At 42.0% G+C, this 20,082-nt stretch overlaps 1 protein-coding gene across 3 annotated transcripts in view; it reads right to left on the bottom strand.

The window, feature by feature from the left end:
• LOC110485836 (triple functional domain protein) overlaps positions 1–20,082 on the bottom strand; it is a 149,624-nt gene that overhangs the window by 97,903 nt on the left and 31,639 nt on the right. The window contains exon 1 of one of the 3 annotated variants that reach the window (XM_090195238.1): positions 5,217–5,588. The exons of the other annotated variants lie outside the window; for them this stretch is intronic. Within the exon in view, the coding sequence (XP_090051364.1) occupies positions 5,217–5,343 (127 nt within the window). The 5' untranslated portion in view covers positions 5,344–5,588. Of the gene's footprint in view, positions 1–5,216; positions 5,589–20,082 lie in introns of those variants that run through there. 3 annotated transcript variants of the gene reach the window in all.

The following is a 20,082-nucleotide window of genomic DNA, read 5'->3' as shown; positions in this document are numbered from 1 at the left end:
TACATCGTGCACATTTTTGACCAGAGCCCTATAAACGAGTGCACTGTATAGCGAATAGGGTGCCATTTGGGATGCAGACCCTTGTGTAAAGAAATCCATGGCTAGGGCTGTGATGGGAGCCATTCTTCACAGCTGTGTCATGTGATCAGCTCAGCTTGACTCTGGAGCGCTTCAAATCCAGAGGAAGTGTGGGTGTTTCTCTTCACCCTGCAGCTCCAGTCACAGAGGCCCCAGACACTCTAATCTCATTTGGATGGAGAGGGAAACTTTGCCTGTATGCTGTGTGCTTTGGCCTGGCTCTGCTCTGCGCAGCACCGACACTCTTTTTCTGGGGGTTTAAGTATAGCATTTCCTCAGAGTAAATGATGTGCCACTTTCTTTTGCCAGTTTTTGAGACCCTAAATAACCAGAAGGCAGAACAGAAACAGGACACAGTCCTGAGTGACCAGGTCTCTCAACGCTACAGAATGTGTCACTCCTGTCCTCTGATCCTGTTCTGCCGTCAGTACATAACAGACCTGGGTTGAACATTATATTTTATTTATTTTATATTATATTTTAGGTGTGCTTTATTGAGCTTACCAGACACGCTGGGTGGGCACTGGGCAGGGTTTGGATTTATGGTGAAATCTTAGGTACATAAATTCATACATTCTTAAATCCAGGTGTCTATGTTGTGCTTTTTGAATATTGTTGGACAAGTCAAAGATGATTAAGACCATTTACATGGTGCTGTTGATATGTTGTATTCCATCTCTCCAGTGTGACAACCTACACTATAATAACAACAGTCTCCTGTTCCATTAGTACCAGGGGGAGCGATGAGACCAAACAACTACAGAGCTGTACGACCTTCACAGTCAGTTGGAAGAGACCCAGCCTTTCCCAGTTCAACAGTTTCACAATCTCTTTCATTGTGCTGTTGCAGCTTCTTTAAAACAATGTTACTAAATGAAAAACACTAGGCTAGGCTTCTTCAATACTGTGTTGTACTACGTAGCTGTGTTTTTACCGTTTTTTATTAAAACACCACTCTGCCATATAAAACATCATTGTAATCAGTATGTTAATGTCTTTTCCATGCATCACCCCAAAAAGCCTATAAACTAGTGAAATGACCATTTTCTCCCTTCCTGCTTTTAAAGGTAGCACTGTGGCCATTGTCGACTGATCCCTCTCTTACACAGACACTTCCAATACTGTCCTCGCCTCGTTTATTTTACGGCTCCCTCTCCTTCTATTGACCGTGGCATTGTTAACTCTACCATTGGCCTCTCCATGGGCAACCCTCTCTATGTTGTGTGTTCACCCTTTGATCCATCCCTCTATATCTCTTCTATGAGCCTGGTTCACAAATCACAAGTGCAATCCAAAGACAAAGTGTAATGGTGAACACTAAGCTATAGTCTACAGGTTAACACTTGGCCTCTACAGGACAGAGAACGTAGCATGTGTCCATTCTCCATTCTATACAGGGCAAGGCCAACACTAGACTATACCTTACATTTGTTCTCCCATCTTCTCTAGTATCCCACCTCCACCTGACAACAAGCCCTCACAGAGGAGTGTTATGATGAGACAGAGACATGCCAAGGTGATATGGGACAGACAGGAGACCATTCCCTATATAGTGCACTACTTTTGACCAGGGATGTAGCCCATTGGGATGTAGCCCAGGGCTGTAATGAGAAGCCCCTGGAAGAAGAAGTGACAGGTTGAGATGGTGGAGATTTACAGTCGACCCTGATCTCATTCCGTAGCTCTCTCTCAGCCATCTGCATGACAAATGGCCTTCATTTTCTCCTTTCCCCTCGGAGGGTGGAGCCAGGAGCGCCACAGATTCTTCTGCATTTATTATCTGGTCACAGGTGCATCCCAAATGGCACCTCCAATTCCAATACAGTTCACTATATAGGGCTCTGGTCAAAAGTAGTGCACTATGTAGGGAATAGGGTGCTATTTGGGATGCAGATACAGTCTCCAGGCTGGACAATAAACCACAATGAGATTTTTCTGAGTAAACAAGCAATTCCCCCCATTTTTACTCACACCGGTCTGTGTCTTCTGTGATCAAAAAGAGAGTCAGTGCATGGGCTTGCTTAGCCAGAGTCCACATCGAAGTCTTGATGGCCATTGTTCAATTCACTGTTTTCAGATAGATATAGTGAGCCCCAAATGACACCCTATTCCCTATATAAGGAACTAGTTTTGATCAGAGCCCGGCGTGGTAGTAGTTCACTATATATGGAATAGGGTGCCATTTGGTACAGAGACATAGCCTATAGCTAATACATAAGGAAACTACAGCATAGGGGCTCTGGCAGATTAGGTGGCCGAAGCCACAGAGCTTCATAAGTCAAGGACACTCTACCCTCTTCTCCTGTTCTCTGAAAGCTGATAGCACCTAATGTTGCAGAGGGAATCTGAACAGCAAACCACACAACTAGAGACTAATGTCCCTTAGCAATACAGTAATGTACAGAAATAGACAAACACAAACCATTCACACAAATTACATTGTATTTACCAAAACAGGAGAATCAACCTGCTTCCCTAATCATGCACCAAGACAGACACAGAGAGCAACAACAAGGTGAATACTAGTATCTGAGGTGACCACTGTAATGTTACCTGACAGTTGGATGAGGGTACTCCCTGCCTGTGCATACTGCCAGCTGTGGTTATCCAACACCGCCATTATCACAGGTACCACGTGAACTCCTGATTTGACCTTTCTCTGCCTAACAAAGGAGCTAGTGAAATCCTAGGCCGTAGAGAAATCATAGGTGGCAGCCGACCATGCCTGTTGGTCTGGGTAGGCAGGCCCTGTATGTCAGGAAGAAAATCAGGCAACCTGCCTCTCGGCCTCCCGGGAACCAAGTGTTACCTCGAAGGCAATGCCAGGTCTTTTACCAATTAGAGCTTTTCTTTCTTGTCCCCCACTGCCCCCCAAATAAGATTTACTGACGAGGAGTGTTGCTTCGAATTAAGCAGTTCTGCCTCACTCTCGACTACATGGAAAAAAGTTAAGCCGTACCAAACAGTTGTCGTACATGGATTTGCGGTGGAATAGGCTTTATTGATGATTGCTTTTAATCCCCTCTCTAATTCCTGGACCCCTACCCAGCAAAATGCAGCCATTTTAATCCCACTTACAACAAGGGCTGGGCGGTATACCTCTTTTTACTATATACCGGTGTTGATACAGGAACCGGTATGGGTTTTACTTTACCTTCTATAACGATATTTCAACGTTTGTTTTGTTAAATGTGATATGCAACTCCAACGCATGTAATGTCCTTTTTTATGGTTTACTCAGTTTGCTACATGAGTCATCTCTCGCTCCGCTTCTCCTGCTGAATGCTGCTTCCCACACGCCCCGTCAGTCATTCTGCAGTATACATGGACAGATGCAAACATATGTTGGTGACAACGATGCTGCTTTCTGCAAGCGTTCTATAATTACACTATTAGTTTGTGTATCATACTGTCTGCTAGTATTTATTTTATTATCAAGTTCTAGCTAAAATAAATTGTGTTGGCTGCTAATGCTAATCGCTGGCTACCTAGCTTGCTAAATGTACTAAGTCAGAGCAAACTTTGGTAGCTAATACAGCCTGGTACTAGTACTGATGTAGGCCTAGATAAACATGTTGTTTGTGCAACAGCATCTTCCAAAAAAGAGAGGAATAGGCGAAGCTAGCATGTAGCTAGCTAGCTACATGAGGTAAGAAAACATGTATTGTAACACCTAATTAGGGTACCCTGGAAACACTGACCAACACTTTGGTTCCTACCCTGTTGATAATTCCTCCCTGGCTTATTCCTGCATTGTCATGTCAAAGAATGTATTCAAGGTGCTGCCCACTATATTCCAACTATAGAATTAGATTCATCGTTCTATTTCCATGATTCTAACAGTTCACCATTTAACTAGGCCGAGATGTTTTCCCATATTATGCAGCTCTGTGGGGCACAGTATGGAAATTATAACTAAAGTGCTGGAAATACAGACATTGTTTGACGTTGTATTGAACAGTACAAAACATTCAGAATGGAGAAAGACCCATTGAAATGACTTATAATTTGTGTTTCCACCCTAGGGTCATGAACTATACATAAAACACATTTAGAACTTTTATTATTAAAAAAACATAATATACAGTCAATGCTGTCAAAAATGTGAAAAATATCATTGTATGATATTTTGGCCATATAGCCCAGCACTACTTACAACCAATATTCCCTCTAATCTTTTGGGACACTGAGCACATTTTTTGTATTTTGAGCAGAAACTTGAACGTTGTGACACTTTTGTGTAACTTCCAGCGCGCATTTGTAGTGAACACTGAGGCTGTACCTTTACAGTTTTAGACAGTGGCCTACCAACAAAACCAATGGAGCAAATCCTATAACATTGTCACATGAAAATAGCTTTAGATTTCTATGATATAGCCTACAGTAACCAATATGTGCTGTTCAATGCAGGCCTACATTGCATGAGACTTTTAAACACGTTTTTACATTATGAAGGGCTTGACATTAATTTATGATTTTTCACTTGATCTGTAACACCATGGGCCAAATAGGTGACTGTATATTGACATTGCATTGTATTGTATTGTGTTATATGATGTAATATGTAAAGTAATTATTATTACCATACAGAGAATTAGATAATGTAGGCTACCCCTCCGCCTATTGGCTTATTTGCATAGTCAAGCCTGTCTCAAAATACAACACTGCCCTTTTAATTAAGACATAAGCTTTTTACCTGACTGGCTTTTCAAAGATATGACCAGAACCAAGAACTCATTGATACCCCTATTATAGCCAGTATCTTTAGTCAATCAGAGAGAGGCTGTCCAGCAGGGAGATTACCATGTAGCTAGGTTTAAAGCTTTCTGTTTCTCTTAATAGGGGCGAAAGCAGAAGTAACTTGGAGGTGGTTTATTTAGCCTTGGCTCACTAAGGCAAATGATCTGTAAAAGGACTTTACTTACAGCCAATAACACACAAAGACAGACCACCTGAATGACGTAATGTGGCACTAACACAGAAAGCATATAACATAGGTCAATCAAATTGAATCACATTTATTTAGAAAACCCTTCTTGCATCAGGAGTTGTCACAAGGTGCTTATACAGAAGCCCAGCCTACAACCCCAAAGAGCAAGCAATGCAGATGAAAGCGAAGGGTATTCATTTTGACATACCATTCTCTTCAGAAGTTTGACTTTGGTCCGTTAGCGCCAGTCTCCCCTGCTGTCTCCCCTGCTGTCTCCCCCTGTCCCTCAGAAAGCCCATGTAGAGGAAGCGAAAGAGAACTGTGAGTCCTGCCATTACCAGATCAGATCTGAGATCTCTCTACCAACTGGAGATGACTAAAACCAGTAAAGTAAAGTTGGCTCCCAGTCTAGTAGCTGACTGCCTGGAAACTCTCCTTAGGAACAACAAGGCTCTTCTCTGAGGCCTGTCCAGGGTGGTCAGTCGGTCTGTGGTCAGGCACGTATCTCACTAAGCCATCAGGAATAAATAACTGGGGAGGCAAAACAGTCCTCCAAAACAGGGGGAGTCAGCTGTCTGTCAGAGAGAGAGCGAGAGAGAGAGAGAGAGAGAAAGACAGACAGAGAGAGAGGGGGGGGGAAGAGGGAGAGAGAGAGAAAGAAAGAGGAAGGGGGTAGGGGGCAAATAGTGGTACTGGCAGTAGTGGTGGGGAGTGAGGTGGCATGACAAAGATGGGTTGTGGTGGTGAGGTCGGTGCCCACAGCTGCAAAGACATGGCAGCAGCAGCTGTGCCCTCCCGTTCTTAACCCCACCCCACCCCAACCCCCCCACCCACCTTTAACCCACCGATCCATTTCACCAACCCCCACCCCCAAATGCCAACACACCTCTGCAGTATCCAGAGAGACGCTCCTAGTATCCTGAGTTAGTCAGGTGACCAGGGTGTAAACAGCCTCCGTTGTTTAATTATAACCCCTATTATACCACCGTGGGATTTAGCCTGGCTGCCCTATTCCACTGAGGCGAATCAAACCAGATCATGCCCAGCTCCTCTCACTGCCCCCCTCTCCCCTCACAACAGAGAGCCAAACACAGAGCCAGGAGAGAGAGAGAGGGGGAGAGAGAAAGAGAGGAAAGGAGAGAAAGGGAGAGGGAAGAGAGAGGGAGAGAGTGAAGAGAAAGGGAGAGAAAGAACACACATCGATAGAGAGAGAGAGTGTATAAGGCCTTCACATTGTCACAGTGCTGCAAACTGGGCAGCACAGCACAGCAGCTGAGGCTAAACGATGGAGGTCAGACAATGGAACAAGTGCAGAACTCAGTGCGCTCTGAGAAGCCTATTCATTAGGACATTCTATGAAATGCAGCTTCGATTGTGAGGCGGTAACAAAAGCAACTCAATAAACCAATCGGAATTAAATAACACTCGACAACCAAGCACAGGGGAGAGAAAGGAGATTTCTTTGTGGACGGTTTCCAGACAAATGCAATGACTCTGTAAGAGACATGGTCCTCTGGCTCCAGTGGTCAATAGACAATGTGCCTTTTAAACGGTCAGCCGCTGGTGCTCTCCTGATGTATTACACTAACAAATACACAACAACAGACTATTTCAACAGCTTATTTCTAAGAGTCAATGTGCACCATGTAGTAGATACAAAAGGAGAGGATGCATGCTTTTAAAAACGGTTATGCAGTAAGCAATATTACATATACCTGTATACCCCGGTAATGTCACATCCTAACCTTAGCGCATCGTATAGTTAGCCTTGTTAGTGTGTATCTGAGTGGGGAACATGGGTTGTAGAAGTTTGCGTTGTGGCCCTTGTGGCCTATCTAATGTCTAATGATGTGTGAGCCGGTCTGTGCTGTTGTGACCATCCCTGTCAACTCAGCTGCTCTGAGGGAATGAGCAGTTGTCAGGCCAGAGACAGATGGGAGGAAAGATGGTAGACGTCACAACTGTACACATGCCCGCGCTATGTATGGACCCAGCCTAAATTCTTCACCACATTCTACAAGTAGGGGCATTAACAGCTAACTTCTGCAGCGGTCTCCAGCAGGAAGACCTGGGAGAGTTGATTGTTGGTACAGCATTGCACAGTGCCAGTTAGCTAATGAGCTACATTCATCTGCAGTCCCTTATGCAGGGCAGTGTATGCATCTTTTTTTTCACCTTTATTTAACTAGGCAAGTCAGTTAAGAACAAATTCTTATTTACAATGACAGCCTACACCGGCCAAACCCGAACGACGCTGGGCCAATTGTGCGCTGCCCTATGGGACTTCCAATCACGGCCGGTTGTGATACAGCCTGGATTTGAACCAGGGTGTCTGTAGTGACGCCTCTAGCACTGAGATGCAGCGCCTTAGACTGCTGTGCCACTCAGGAGCCGAGCATCTGATCTGCTCCGTGTTCTTTTTATGCTTGCTGCACTACATGTTTTTGGTGTGAGCCGACCTATTGTCTTTTGAGGCACCAGCCATTGAGAGGAAACAATAAAGTTTTGTGTGGTGTTCCCCGAGGTGAACTTAAGGAGGAGGAGAGGGAGGAGGAAGAAGAGAGGAGGAGGAGTAGGGAGCGGTAAGAGAGGAGGAGGGAGAGGGAGGAAAAGGAGGAGAAGGAGAAGTAAAAGTTATTTATTTTCCCTTTTGTACTTTATTAATTATTTGCACATCATTACAACACCGTATATAAACAACAAAATACATTTGGAATGTCTTTATTCTTTTAGAACTTTTGTAAATTTGTATTGCTCATTTCACTTTTGTTTATTATCTATTTCACTTGCTTTGACAACGTAAACATATGTTTGTCACGTTCTGACCTTTATTTCCTTTGTTTTGTCATTATTTAGTATGGTCAGGGCGTGAGTTGGGGTGGGCAGTCTATGTGTGTTTTTCTATGATTTTGGGATTTCTATGTTTCGGCCTAGTATGGTTCTCAATCAGAGGCAGGTGTCATTAGTTGTCTCTGATTGAGAATCATACTTAGGTAGCCTGGGTTTCACTGTTGTTTGGTGGGTGATTGTTTCCTGTGTTTCAGTGTTTGTGCCACATGGGACTGTTTCGGTTTGTTCACATGTATTGTTTTTGTATTTTGTGTTCATGTTGAGTTTTTCTTATTAAAACATGGACACTTACCACGCCGCATCTTGGTCCGATCCTTGCTACACCTCCTCAGAAGAGGAGGAGGAAAACCTTTACAATGTTTTCCATGCCAATAAAGCCCCTTGAATTGAATTTGACATTGAAGTAAGAGGAGTAATTTCCCACTGGACACAGATGTCCGTACACTGCTAAATAGTGTCTACTTTTGCCCAGGGTTCAATGATGAAAGTATTGAACCACAAAAAAACCCTTGGGATTCCCAGAACCCAACCCACATCAGCCATTGTGTAATAAAACACTGGCTGTCAGGGCAGATAGATGAATGCATACACAGTTGTTGTGGACTGACTGGTCTTGGTGAGCTACTGTCTGTCTGTCTGTCTGCTGCTCTGTTATATGAGTAGAATGTTAACAACACACACAGGTTGTTTTTCTGGATGAAAAAGGGGCATAGGTGTGGCAGGGGCGTGGCAATGGGCACAGCTGAATTTCCAACACCCTCCATCTTGGAAGTGTAGAGACATTTTAGAATTTTTAAGGCAATTTGCTGCAATTCAAACATTTCTCCATGGAGCTGAGGGAATTTGTTGCAGTTTTAAAGCAAATTTGCTGCAATTCTATGCATTTTTCAATGGAGCTGAGCGAAAATTGTTGCAGTTTTAATTAAAGGGTATTTCCTGCAATTCTAAGCACTTTACAATGGCTAATGCCGTGTGTGTTCTTATGCTCAAACATAACAAAATCAAAAATGTTAAATTCATTCTATTATATTTTCTACATACTTTATATCTGGTTTTACTCTTAAGTTTTTCCATCCAAACTGTTTATTACATTTCGTACACTGTTTGGGCTTGTTGCCCAATTTAACACTTAGGTTGCCCACCCAAGGATTACAATGGCAGAAAAATCCCTACACACACACACACCCTTGGGGTTCAGTCAGCCAATCGGAGCGGTGATAGCCCTTGTTGCCGTCTCAGGAGTGAAGGCTTCATCTGACCTGGGTTAAACTGCTGGCTGCAGGATTGTTATCCAATCATGTAGGCTACGATCTCTAGCACCCTCCAATCATTGGTGACGATAGGAGGGGTGGTAGGTGGGAGCTTAAGGAGGTAACATTACTCAGCCAAGAAGACAGCACAGATGAGCTCATTTAAACATGGAGGTTGCTAGTTTGACCAGGGCTCTGGCCAAAGCTGTGCACTATATAGAGAATAGGGTGCCATTTGGGACGCAGTACTAGTCTCTGATGGGATTATTGGCAGCAGCTTTGTTACATTGAAACTAAAGCCTGGCTCACATCCTCTCACATTACCTTTTCATTTCACTATGTTTTTAAAATGTATTTTATTTTATTTCACCGTTATTTAACCAGGTTTTTGCAGATGCCGACTGGTGTTTTTATAAAGGTTTGGAAGGTTTCTCTGTTAGGCAGATAGTATTTTAGCCAATTATCTCTACTGCTGTCAATGTTGTAATCCTCCTCAGTCACGACATTGGGATATCTTCTGGTCTGTGTTCACATCAACGATACATCCCAAACGGAACCCTATTCCTTATATAGTGCAATACTATTGAAAAGTATTGCATTGTTGGGTTTTGAGTTTGCAAGAAAGGCATTTCATTGTACTTGTGCATGTGACATTAAAACATGACACTTGAAACTTGAGACCAGCTGGGTTCAAATAGTACCCCAAATAGTTTTATCGGTCTCTTTCTGTCAATATAATCATTTGACTAGACAATCCATGTCAGATAAAGTGCATGGGTCTAAACAGGGTCAACTTCCGTGCTAGTTCCTGCCCGAACAATGGAAATAAACTGCTCAACATGGGTCACATCCCAAATGGTCCCCTTTTCCATATACAGTGCACTAGTTTTGACCAGAGCCATATGGGGTATTGGGTCACGTCCCAAATGGTCCCCTTTTCCATATACAGTGCACTAGTTTTGACCAGAGCCATATGGGGTATTGCACTATATAAGGAATAGGGTGCCGTTTGGGATGTATCCTTGATGTGAACACAGACCAGAAGATATCCCAATGTCGTGACTGAGGAGGATTACAACATTGACAGCAGTAGAGATGCTTGGCTAAAACACTATCTGCCTAACTAACAGAGAAACCTTCCAAACCTCACAATAAAAACGGCAGTCTGCATCTGCAAAATACTGACACCAGCTAAACATACTGAAATAAAAAGATAATGTGAGCCAGGCATTTAGTATCTCTGTAACAAAGCTGCTGCCAATACTCTGTAACAAAGCTGCTGCCAATACCATCAGAGACTAGTACTGGGTCTCAAATGGCACCCTATTCCCAGAGCCCTGGTCAACAGTAGTACACTATGTAGGGAATAGGGTGCCATTTGGGATGCAAACAATGTCAATTCTAATGCAGAATCAAAGACCGGTCCCAGCACCCCACTGCTCATCACTATGAAACACCCACAGACACATCTTCCATATTCATGTCTTCATTGAATTATATGACATGGGGCCAGTCACCCCTCACCCACCTTATTACCAGACCAACTGGGTTCAAATAGTATCTGTTTTCTTTCAAATTCCTCTTTGAGTGACTGCCTGGGGTGCCAGATGGGCGTGGTTTGCCCTTTTGGGACTATTTAATTTATTCCATTGAGCCAGAATAGCTTAATAAAGTGTAGCTTAAGTATTTGAAAGAAAACATCTTTAATTATTTGTAACTTTTTTTCTTATTCAAATGTTTTATTTTATTTTTTTAACTGCCTTGTGGGTTAGGGTTTGTAAGTAAGCATTTCACTGTAATACCTGTTGTATTCGGCGCATGTGACAATTACAATTCAATTTGAAATCATACTTGGACCAAACTACCCGAGGGGAATGAATGAGAAAGCTCTGTAGGTGTTACTACAGAGGGACAGTTGATATATGACAGACCATTGAGACATACAGCAGGTAATAGACCCCTAAAGGTAACCCTATCCCAGACAATGTTTACAGCAGGGTGAGGACTCTCCCTTGGGCAAACTTATTTCAGGCTCGGTAGAACACTAGGCTAAAGAGCAGGCCTGAGTCGACCTAACAAGTCCTGTCAAGCCATTCATACACCACCACACATACAATAAAAAGATCCCAGATGCATCCTAAATAGGAGCGTTTTCCCTTTATAGTGCACTACTTTTGACCAGAGCCCTATGGGGAATAGGGCACCATTTGGGATGCATCCTGTCTCTCTTATCAGCTGCAAACCAAGCAAATGACCTGGGATAGCAGCTAGCTAGCATACCAGAGGAACAGCCTGAATTCCTGTATTCTAGAAGTAAACAAGACAGTTTTACAATGTCAATGGAATGATGAATTCTCAAAAACAACAGATAACAGTTTTGTCCGCCTCTTTCTGTCAATATAATCATTTGACTAGACAATCCATGTCAGATAAAGTGCATGGGTCTAAACAGGATCAACTTCCATGCTAGTTCCTGCCCGAACAATGGAAATAAAGCGCTCAACATGAGTTGTGTCCCAAATGGTGCCCTTTTCCCTATATAGTGCACTAGTTTTGACCAGGGCCCATGTAGTGCATTAGTTTTGATCAGAGCCCATGGGCCCAGGTCAAAAGTAGTGCACTATATAGGTAATAGGGTGCCATTTGGGATGTAACCATGAAGAAGAGGAAAGACATCTAGCTAGAAGGAGAGTGTGTGTTCAATCCAAACACCTGCAGGGCTGTGAGTCTGTTAAAATCCTGCTGGTTCCTGTTTACAAGCTGTGGAGTCACAGCTTGCTCCCACAGGAACAACCATGGAGGACTTTCAATGGTCTACTAGTCTACACACACACACACACACACACACACACACACACACACACACACACACACACACACACACACATGAGAGATGGACAAATAGGCGGTAATAGCTGGCTTTTGGACAGTATTGTTTTTTAAAGCCATATAAATAAAACTGCTGCAGGCCAATTGAAAAAAAATCCCATTGTAAAATAATGCTTTTTAGCCTATTCACTGACGGAAATACCAGTCTATGTATATACATTTGACCGGTCATGCTTATCGGTCTATAGGTTAATTTGCATAATCTAGAAATAGCCACAAGATGGTTTTTGAATACCGTCAATACCGTTGAAACTATTTAATTGATGTTTGTTTTTATAAATGGGAATATTTGTATCTAAATTTAAGTAAATACCTGCAGTCAACTTGGGCAATGAGTTAGGAGATAAAGAAGATTGCGTTCTTCATTTCACCTGTCACATAATGTTTCATTATGAAGTAGAGGTTGACCGATTAATCGGCATGGCCGATTAATTAGGGCCAATTTCAAGTTTTCATAACAATCGGTAATCGGCCTTTTTGGACGCTGATTACATTGCAATCTACGAGGAGACTGCGTGACAGGCTGACCACCTGTTACGCGAGTGCAGCATCAAAAGGACCATGTGGCTGCAAGGAGCCAAGGTAAGTCGCTAGCTAGCATTAAACATATCTTATAAAAAACAATCAGTCTTCACATAGTCACTAATTAACTACACATGGTAGATGATATTACTAGGTTAACTAGCTTGTCCTGCGTTGCATATAATCAAAGTGGTGCCTGTTAATTTACCATCGAATCACAGCCTACTTCAACTTCGCCAAACGAATGATGATTTAACAAAAGCACATTCGTGAAAAAAGCACAATCGTTGCACAATTGTACCTAACCATAAACATCAATGCCTTCCTTTAAATCAATACACAGAAGTATATATTTTTTAAACCTGCTTATTTAGTTAAAAGAAATGCATGTCAGCAGGCAATATTTACTAGGGAAATTGTGTTACTTCTCTTGCGTTCAGTGTAAGCAGAGTCAGGGTATATGCAACAGTTTGGACCGCCTGGCTCATTGTGAACTGTGTGAAGACCATTTCTTCCAAACAAAGACCGTAATTCATTTGCCATCATTTTACATAATTATGACATAACATTGAAGGTTGTGCAACGTAACAGCAATATTTAGACTAGATAAAATACAGAACGTTTCCGTATTTCACTGAAAGAATAAACGTTTTGTTTTCAAAATGATAGTTTCCAGAATTTACCATATTAATGACCAAAGGCTTGTATTTCTGTGTGTTTATTATAATTAAGTCTATGATTTGATATTTGATAGAGCAGTCTGACTGAGAGGTGGTAGGCAGCAGCAGGCTCGTAAGCATTCATAAAAAGAGCACTTTACTGCGTTTGCCAGCAGCTCTTAGCAATGCTTGAGGCACAGTGCTGTTTATGACTTCAAGCCTATGAACTCCCAAGATTAGGCTGGCAATACTAACGTGCCTATAAGAACATCCAATAGTCAAAGGCATATGATGTTTTTGCATTATTTCAACCAAATTGAACATGTTTCATTATTATTATAATGTTACAACATACTCAGTGGTATGGTAAAGGTCTGCAATTCCAATTTATATTCATTATACTGGTGTTTTCTCTTCCTTACTTACTTGGCTTAAACCTCCAGCATGGCTCTCCACATGGCTTGAATAAAGAGGGTTTATTCATTAGACTAAATTGATTTTATTCATTTATTATATTAAGTTAAAATAAAAGTGTTCATTGTTCATTCATTTGTAAATGAGAACTTGTTCTCAACTTGCCTACCTGGTTAAATAAAGGTGAAATAATTTTTTTTTTTAAATTCAGTATTGTTGTAATTGTCATTATTACAAATATATATAAACATCGGCGATTAATCCCAATCTGATTTTTTTGGTCCTCCAATAATCGGTATCAGCGTTGAAAAATCATAATCGGTCGATCTCTATTATGAAGCTTACCAGTACTAGTCCCCAGTCATGTGGTGTTTGTTTACAAGCACACAACAACAAGAGACCGGAGCCTTGTGAGTCACTCACTGTTGGCCAGCCAGGTGATCTAGTTATAGTATGGAATTCACAACTAAAATATATGTTCTAACTATTTAGTTAACTGTTTAAACATTTGTGAAATGTTCTGCAGTTGTGCATTTGGTGTTTTAATTAAGTAGCTAGTTGGCCATCTAGCTAAGTGGTTAGCTTCTTCCAAAATCATGTTTTGCTTGGTAACACAGAGATTCCCTGAATCCTGAATCCTGAATCAAAAATAAAATTTATTTTGTGCATGCAGCAAACTGTGAGTAGCATTTTTTAGCTACTTGTATAACTTTATGAGCTGGGATGTCTGTCCTGCAAATACTTTAGGCCAGAGACTATAAAATGTTCACAATGCACTTGTTAGCATCTAGATAGCATTCTCTATGGGATTGTACATGTACATTTGTATTTAATATCGCCCCTTGTGTTCAGTGCCGGTATTACTGAATATCCCGGTTTGCACAAGGTCAGTATGAAGGTATAACAATCTGGATACCGCCCAAGCCTAAGGGTGTCTATTTTCATTACTCGTTATGTTTATCACACACACACACACACACACACACACACACACACACACACACACACACACACACACACACACACACACACAGCATGCAGATACAAAGCCTATGAGCGGAAATCTGTCAGACAGCGTGAGAGCTGCTGCTACAGCTTCTTATACACTTATTAGTTGCTGCTGGAGTGAAGCATGTGCTTTTATAAGCCCAATCATTGCGTAACAATCCTAAATGAGATTGCGTGTTAAAAAACCATTTTGATGGCCACGAAAAAATTTATTTTTATTATTTTTATTTCTCAACTGGTAATTGAAGCACACTTCCCATTCGCCATTCAAGTGCATAATGGCAACGATAGGCAGGCTTCAGCGCATCACACACCCCTTTGCAATGAGCTGGAGGCAGTAACATGTGCATTTTCAAAATATATATGTCAATGTTTGAAACCTGAACGTTTTACCTCATATTATGAGGCATGTCTTACATTGCTTCAAAGTAAGATCCGACCATAGAAACGTGGAGGCAATTATTTTATAAAGACTTATGCCGTGGAATCAGTAGCCTATTTCTCTCATGTTCGATTGGTTTTCAAATCAACTTTCTTTCATTGTCTAGCAGTTAAATTAAAATGTCAAATGTCCAGCACCACATTTTCCTAACGAAAACCCTGACACACACACACATACAGATACAAACACAAACACGCAGCTTCTAGCATAAAACAATAACGCCTGTTACTGCCAAATCTTGTTATTTGCCAGTACATGTTATAGAGGCATTTTCTTTCACAGATGCAATCAGTGCTGTTGTTGATCCTTGTCCAGTCAGCACAGTGAGATAGTGATGGATATGGGATCTTGTGTTACAGTGTGTGTGTTCTGTATGTCCCTGCGTGTGTGTGTTGTGCACCCAGTGGTGCATACACCAGCGTTAGTGTTTATGAGCTCATTATATCCCCAGGCAGTGCAAAGACAGCCCCTGCCCTCTCCAGCTCTATCACTGAACAGGCTTTCACTACACTTCTCCCTGTCAAAAACAAAACTGCCAGTCCTCTGAACACAGACTGGACACCAGAGTACATCTCATATGTTTTCCTCTGGATGGAGGGTCACATCCTGTGTCCCAACACCGTTGTTGTAGAGCTGGAAAGTCAAACACTCCTTTTGTAAACAGAAGCCTTCCAACAACAGCCTCTATCTGGTGGTATATCAGATAGGAAAACAGCAAATACGGAACACAGCCAGCTAGAGCCACACTATTAGCCATCTGTATGTACTAGTGAGCCTCCTCTTGACTGAGAGTGTGGACATATTTAAAGCACCACAAAATTAGCAAAAGATTGCACAGCTATTCAGATCATTGCCAATTAGATTTTCTTTCTGGGTTCTGCTGCAGATCCTATCCCAAGGATTAATCTGCCAGCTGTTTATTTTGGTTGAGCTGAGAGCGCTCCACTATCTTAAACATTGAAAAACAGGCCACGCAGTGGGAAAGAAGCTGCAGTTCCTAATTGTGGATGTTCTGCTGCTCTTATTTGGCTAATTGTAGGTCTTTCGGAGTTAGGTTTCCATTCAAAAAAAGCGCATAACCACATCTGAATGTGTACTCTGACTCCACCCCATCTTTGAATGGAAATAAGACTACAGTACCATAGGGTGGAAAAAGCCTCTCCTTCTCAGTCACAGTGCTAGACAGCCAAGCATGTAAACATTGAACTAAGAAGCTAAATGCAGTATAAGATCGTGCCTCCTTCTTTCCCCAGCGTTTACTAACATATTCAAACTGTCCTCTTCAATATGGCTGCCTGTCACCAACATCCGTGTAACCAGGGCAAAGAGATCTCAAAAATGCACATCATGTGAATAATGTGTTTATGTGAGACAGAAAGAATCACTGTCCACATTACCATTTTATAACCGTGTTAAAACCGGGTCAAAAGTAGTGCACTATATAGTGAATAGGGTGCCATTTCAGATGCAGCCCAGCGCCTGGTTCCTGCAGTCTGTGGTCCCTCCCTCCCAGTCCAGCAGGTGTCAGTACACACTGCCCAGTCAGTCACAGTGAGGGCACAGGCACACCAGGGAGGGAGGGATCCAGCCCCAAATCCTCCATCCGGTCTCCACTGCCCCCAGGGGGGAGAAAGGAAAATAGGGCACAGCTTAGATGAGAGGTCACCTTCCGTTGATTCTTAATGTTATTATAGCTAGTGAACTAATGTTACAACATACTCAGTGGTATGGTAAAGGTCTGCAATTCCAATCATATTCATTATACTGGTGTTTTCTCTTCCTTACTTACTTGGCTTAAACCTCCAGCATGGCTCTCCACATGGCTTGAATAAAGAGGGTTTATTCATTAGACCTACACCTAACCTTCCACACACTGTCATTTCTTTATAATAGAGATTAGATGCTACTTGATGCTACACCTGCCAGTCTGTCTGTTTAGAGACTAGCGAAGAGCTGAACCAATCCAAGGCTTACCGTAGAGGAGCAAGGTATTCATAGGGCAACATTTTTATTTCAATGGGGATTCTACATTGAGCATGCTTTTTAGTCAAGGAAAGCACATAGAACCTAGCCGAAAACACCCCCAAGTAGAAAATGTATTTATATATATATATATATATATATATATATATATATATATATATATATATATATATATATATATATATATATATATATATATATTTTAAAAACATTATTTAACCTTTATTTAACTAGGCAAGTCAGTTAAGAATAAAAACGTATTTACAAGGATGGCCTACCAAAAGGCAAAAGGCCTCCTGCGGGGGGCACAGACAACAGCACAAAAGGCAAGAAGGTAGAGACAACAATACATCACGCGAAGCAGCCACAACTGTCAGTAAGAGTGTCCGTGGCTGAGTCTTTGAATGAAGAAATTGAAATAAAACAGTCCAGTTTGAGTGTTTGTTGCAGCTCGTTTCACTCGCTAGCTGCAGTGACCTGAAAAGACGAGCAACCCAGGGATGTGTGTGCTTTGGGTACCTTTAACAGAATGTGACTGTCAGAACGGGTGTTGTATGTGGAGGATGAGGGCTGCAGTAGGCATCTCAGATAGGGGGGAGCGAGGCCTAAGAGGGTTTTATAAATAAGCATCAACCAGCGGGTCTTATGATGGGTATTCAGAGATTACCAGTTACAGAGGAATATAGAGTGCAGTGATGTGTCCTATAAGGAGCATTGGAGTCAAATATGATGGCCGAATAGTAAAGAACATCTTGCCGCTCGAGAGCACCCTTTCCGATCTATAAATTACGTCTCCGTGATCTAGCATGGGTAGGATGGTCATCTCAATCAGGGTTAGTTTGGCATCTGGGGTGAAAGAGGAGCACTTACGATAGAGGAAACCAAGTCTAGATTTAACTTTAGCCTGCAGCTTTGATATGTGCTGAGAGAAAGACAGTGTACAGTCTAGCCATACTCCCAAGTACTTTTATGAGGTGACTAGCTCAAGCTCTAAACCCTCAGAGGTAGTAATCACACCGGTGGGGAGAGGGGCATTCTTCTTACATGACCTTTGTTTTGGGGGTGTTCAGAACAAGGTTAAGGGCAGAGAAAGCTTGTTGGACAATAAGAAAGCTTTGTTCTAGAGCTTTTAACACAAAATCCAGGGAGGGGCCAGCTGAGTTTAAGACCGTATCATCTGCATATAAATGGATGAGAGATCTTCCTACTGCCTGAGCTATGTTATTGATGTAAATTGAGAAGAGTGTGGGGCCTAGGATCGAGCCTTGGGGTACTCCCTTGGTGACAGGCAGTGGCTGAGACAGCAGATGTTCTGACTTTATACACTGCACTCTGTGAGAGAGGTAATTAGCAAACCAGGCCAAAGACCCCTCAGAGACACCAATACTCCTTAGCCGGCTCACAAGAATGGAATGGTCTACCTTATCAAAAGCTTTGGCCGTCAATATAAATAGCAGCACAACATTCCTTTCAATCAAGGGCAATGGTGACATCATTTAGGACCTTTAAGGTTGCAGTGACACATCCATTACCTGAACGGAAACCAGGTTGCATACCAGAGAGAATACTATAGACATCAAGAAAGCCAGTCAGTTGATTATTGTTTTTCCAACACTTTTGATAAACAGGGCAAAATAGAAATTGGCCTATAACAGTTAGGATCAGCTTGCATCCCCAGCATTCCTATGTTCTACCTACCAACCTTTTCTCTATAGTCATCACTGTGTTAGAGACACATACATACGACAGCCTCTTGAAATATTAAACGTTTTAATGCCAGTGCACTTTTTCTCAACACAAATGTCCATCCTACTTCATTCCTTTCCACTCAGGCCTGGCTACATTGCAGAGATCTGAAACAATCGATTTTTAAAAAAAAATCTAATTGACAACATAATGGTGCAGGCCTGTGTGTATCTCCTGTTGGAAGAGTCATTACAATTATTTTAAAGATCTGTCAGTTACAAATTCAACCATGACTATAAATATTCTTACAATCTGTTGAGTCAGACACCCACTCCTTCGCCCTCAGATTGAGGCAGAAGGACGTTCACAGTCTGGGTATTTTATCTGGGCCAAACTCAAAACTCCTTCCAAGCCTCTTTATACAGACTAGTTCTGCATAATGGGTTGTGGTGTCCACACCAGATGAGAGCCTTGTGACGTAGCTAGCTGCCAGGCTGCCTTTGGATTACCTTAGCCAAGATAATGGTAATAGTGATGGCATGGTACTGGAGCAGGTCCAAGTCGACAGTCAGAGATTATGAACTCCTCAGACGAGCTGAGCTCTTTCTGTTCAGTTACGCTGTCCTGCCCTTTGGACAGGCTCAGTCTACAGCTTTCGCTCCCCCAGAGGAACAAACAAGCCACATCACACCAAATCCCCACAGCACGATGAGATAAATAAAGCATAACAACTCTTACCCCCCCCCCCCACCCTAAAAAAAGACATAGCCTAAGTAACACATCTACGACAATAAACAACAGCGTTGCCCTCATCATTTTTGTTTTTTGAAAATAGTCCAAAATAGTTTCTTAGTCATTCAACACATGACCACCCGCTTTTCTCTCAGCTCGGTGACCTAATTTGCCACTAGAGGATGAAATGAAAGGACCAATTATCTACAGGGATCTCTGAAAGGAGAGGAGAGCAGTGGAGGACAAACAGTATCAAGTGTCAGGATGAAAGAAAGACTCCCAACACATGAAGGAGAACATGAAGACTGACCAGACAAAGCCATTTTACAAACTAAATGACATAGGTCATGTTCAGTAGTGCATATTGTAGCAAAACATTTTTAAATGGAAAACTAAAATTAGTGTTTCTTATTGGATAAGTTCAGGTAGTCGTTCCCCTGATTCCCTCTGTTTTAAAAATTTATACTGGAAAGTGACACAATCATATTAGCCTCATGATAACTGAGATAATCCCATTCTGATGAGCACAGTCATAATCAGCCAATTGTAAAAATGACTGTTACAAGGGCAGCAAGCACAACTAAACAGATGAACCATAGAAAAAGACATGCCAAAAATAAATGACAATTACAGAAATAA

Source organism: Oncorhynchus mykiss, chromosome 2 (genome assembly GCF_057628025.1).
Source record: "Oncorhynchus mykiss isolate SJ-2025 chromosome 2, ASM5762802v1, whole genome shotgun sequence".
NCBI classification, from domain to species: Eukaryota; Metazoa; Chordata; class Actinopteri; order Salmoniformes; family Salmonidae; genus Oncorhynchus; species Oncorhynchus mykiss.
Note: the sequence above shows the minus strand (reverse complement) of the source record. Positions and strands in the feature narration are given on the sequence as shown.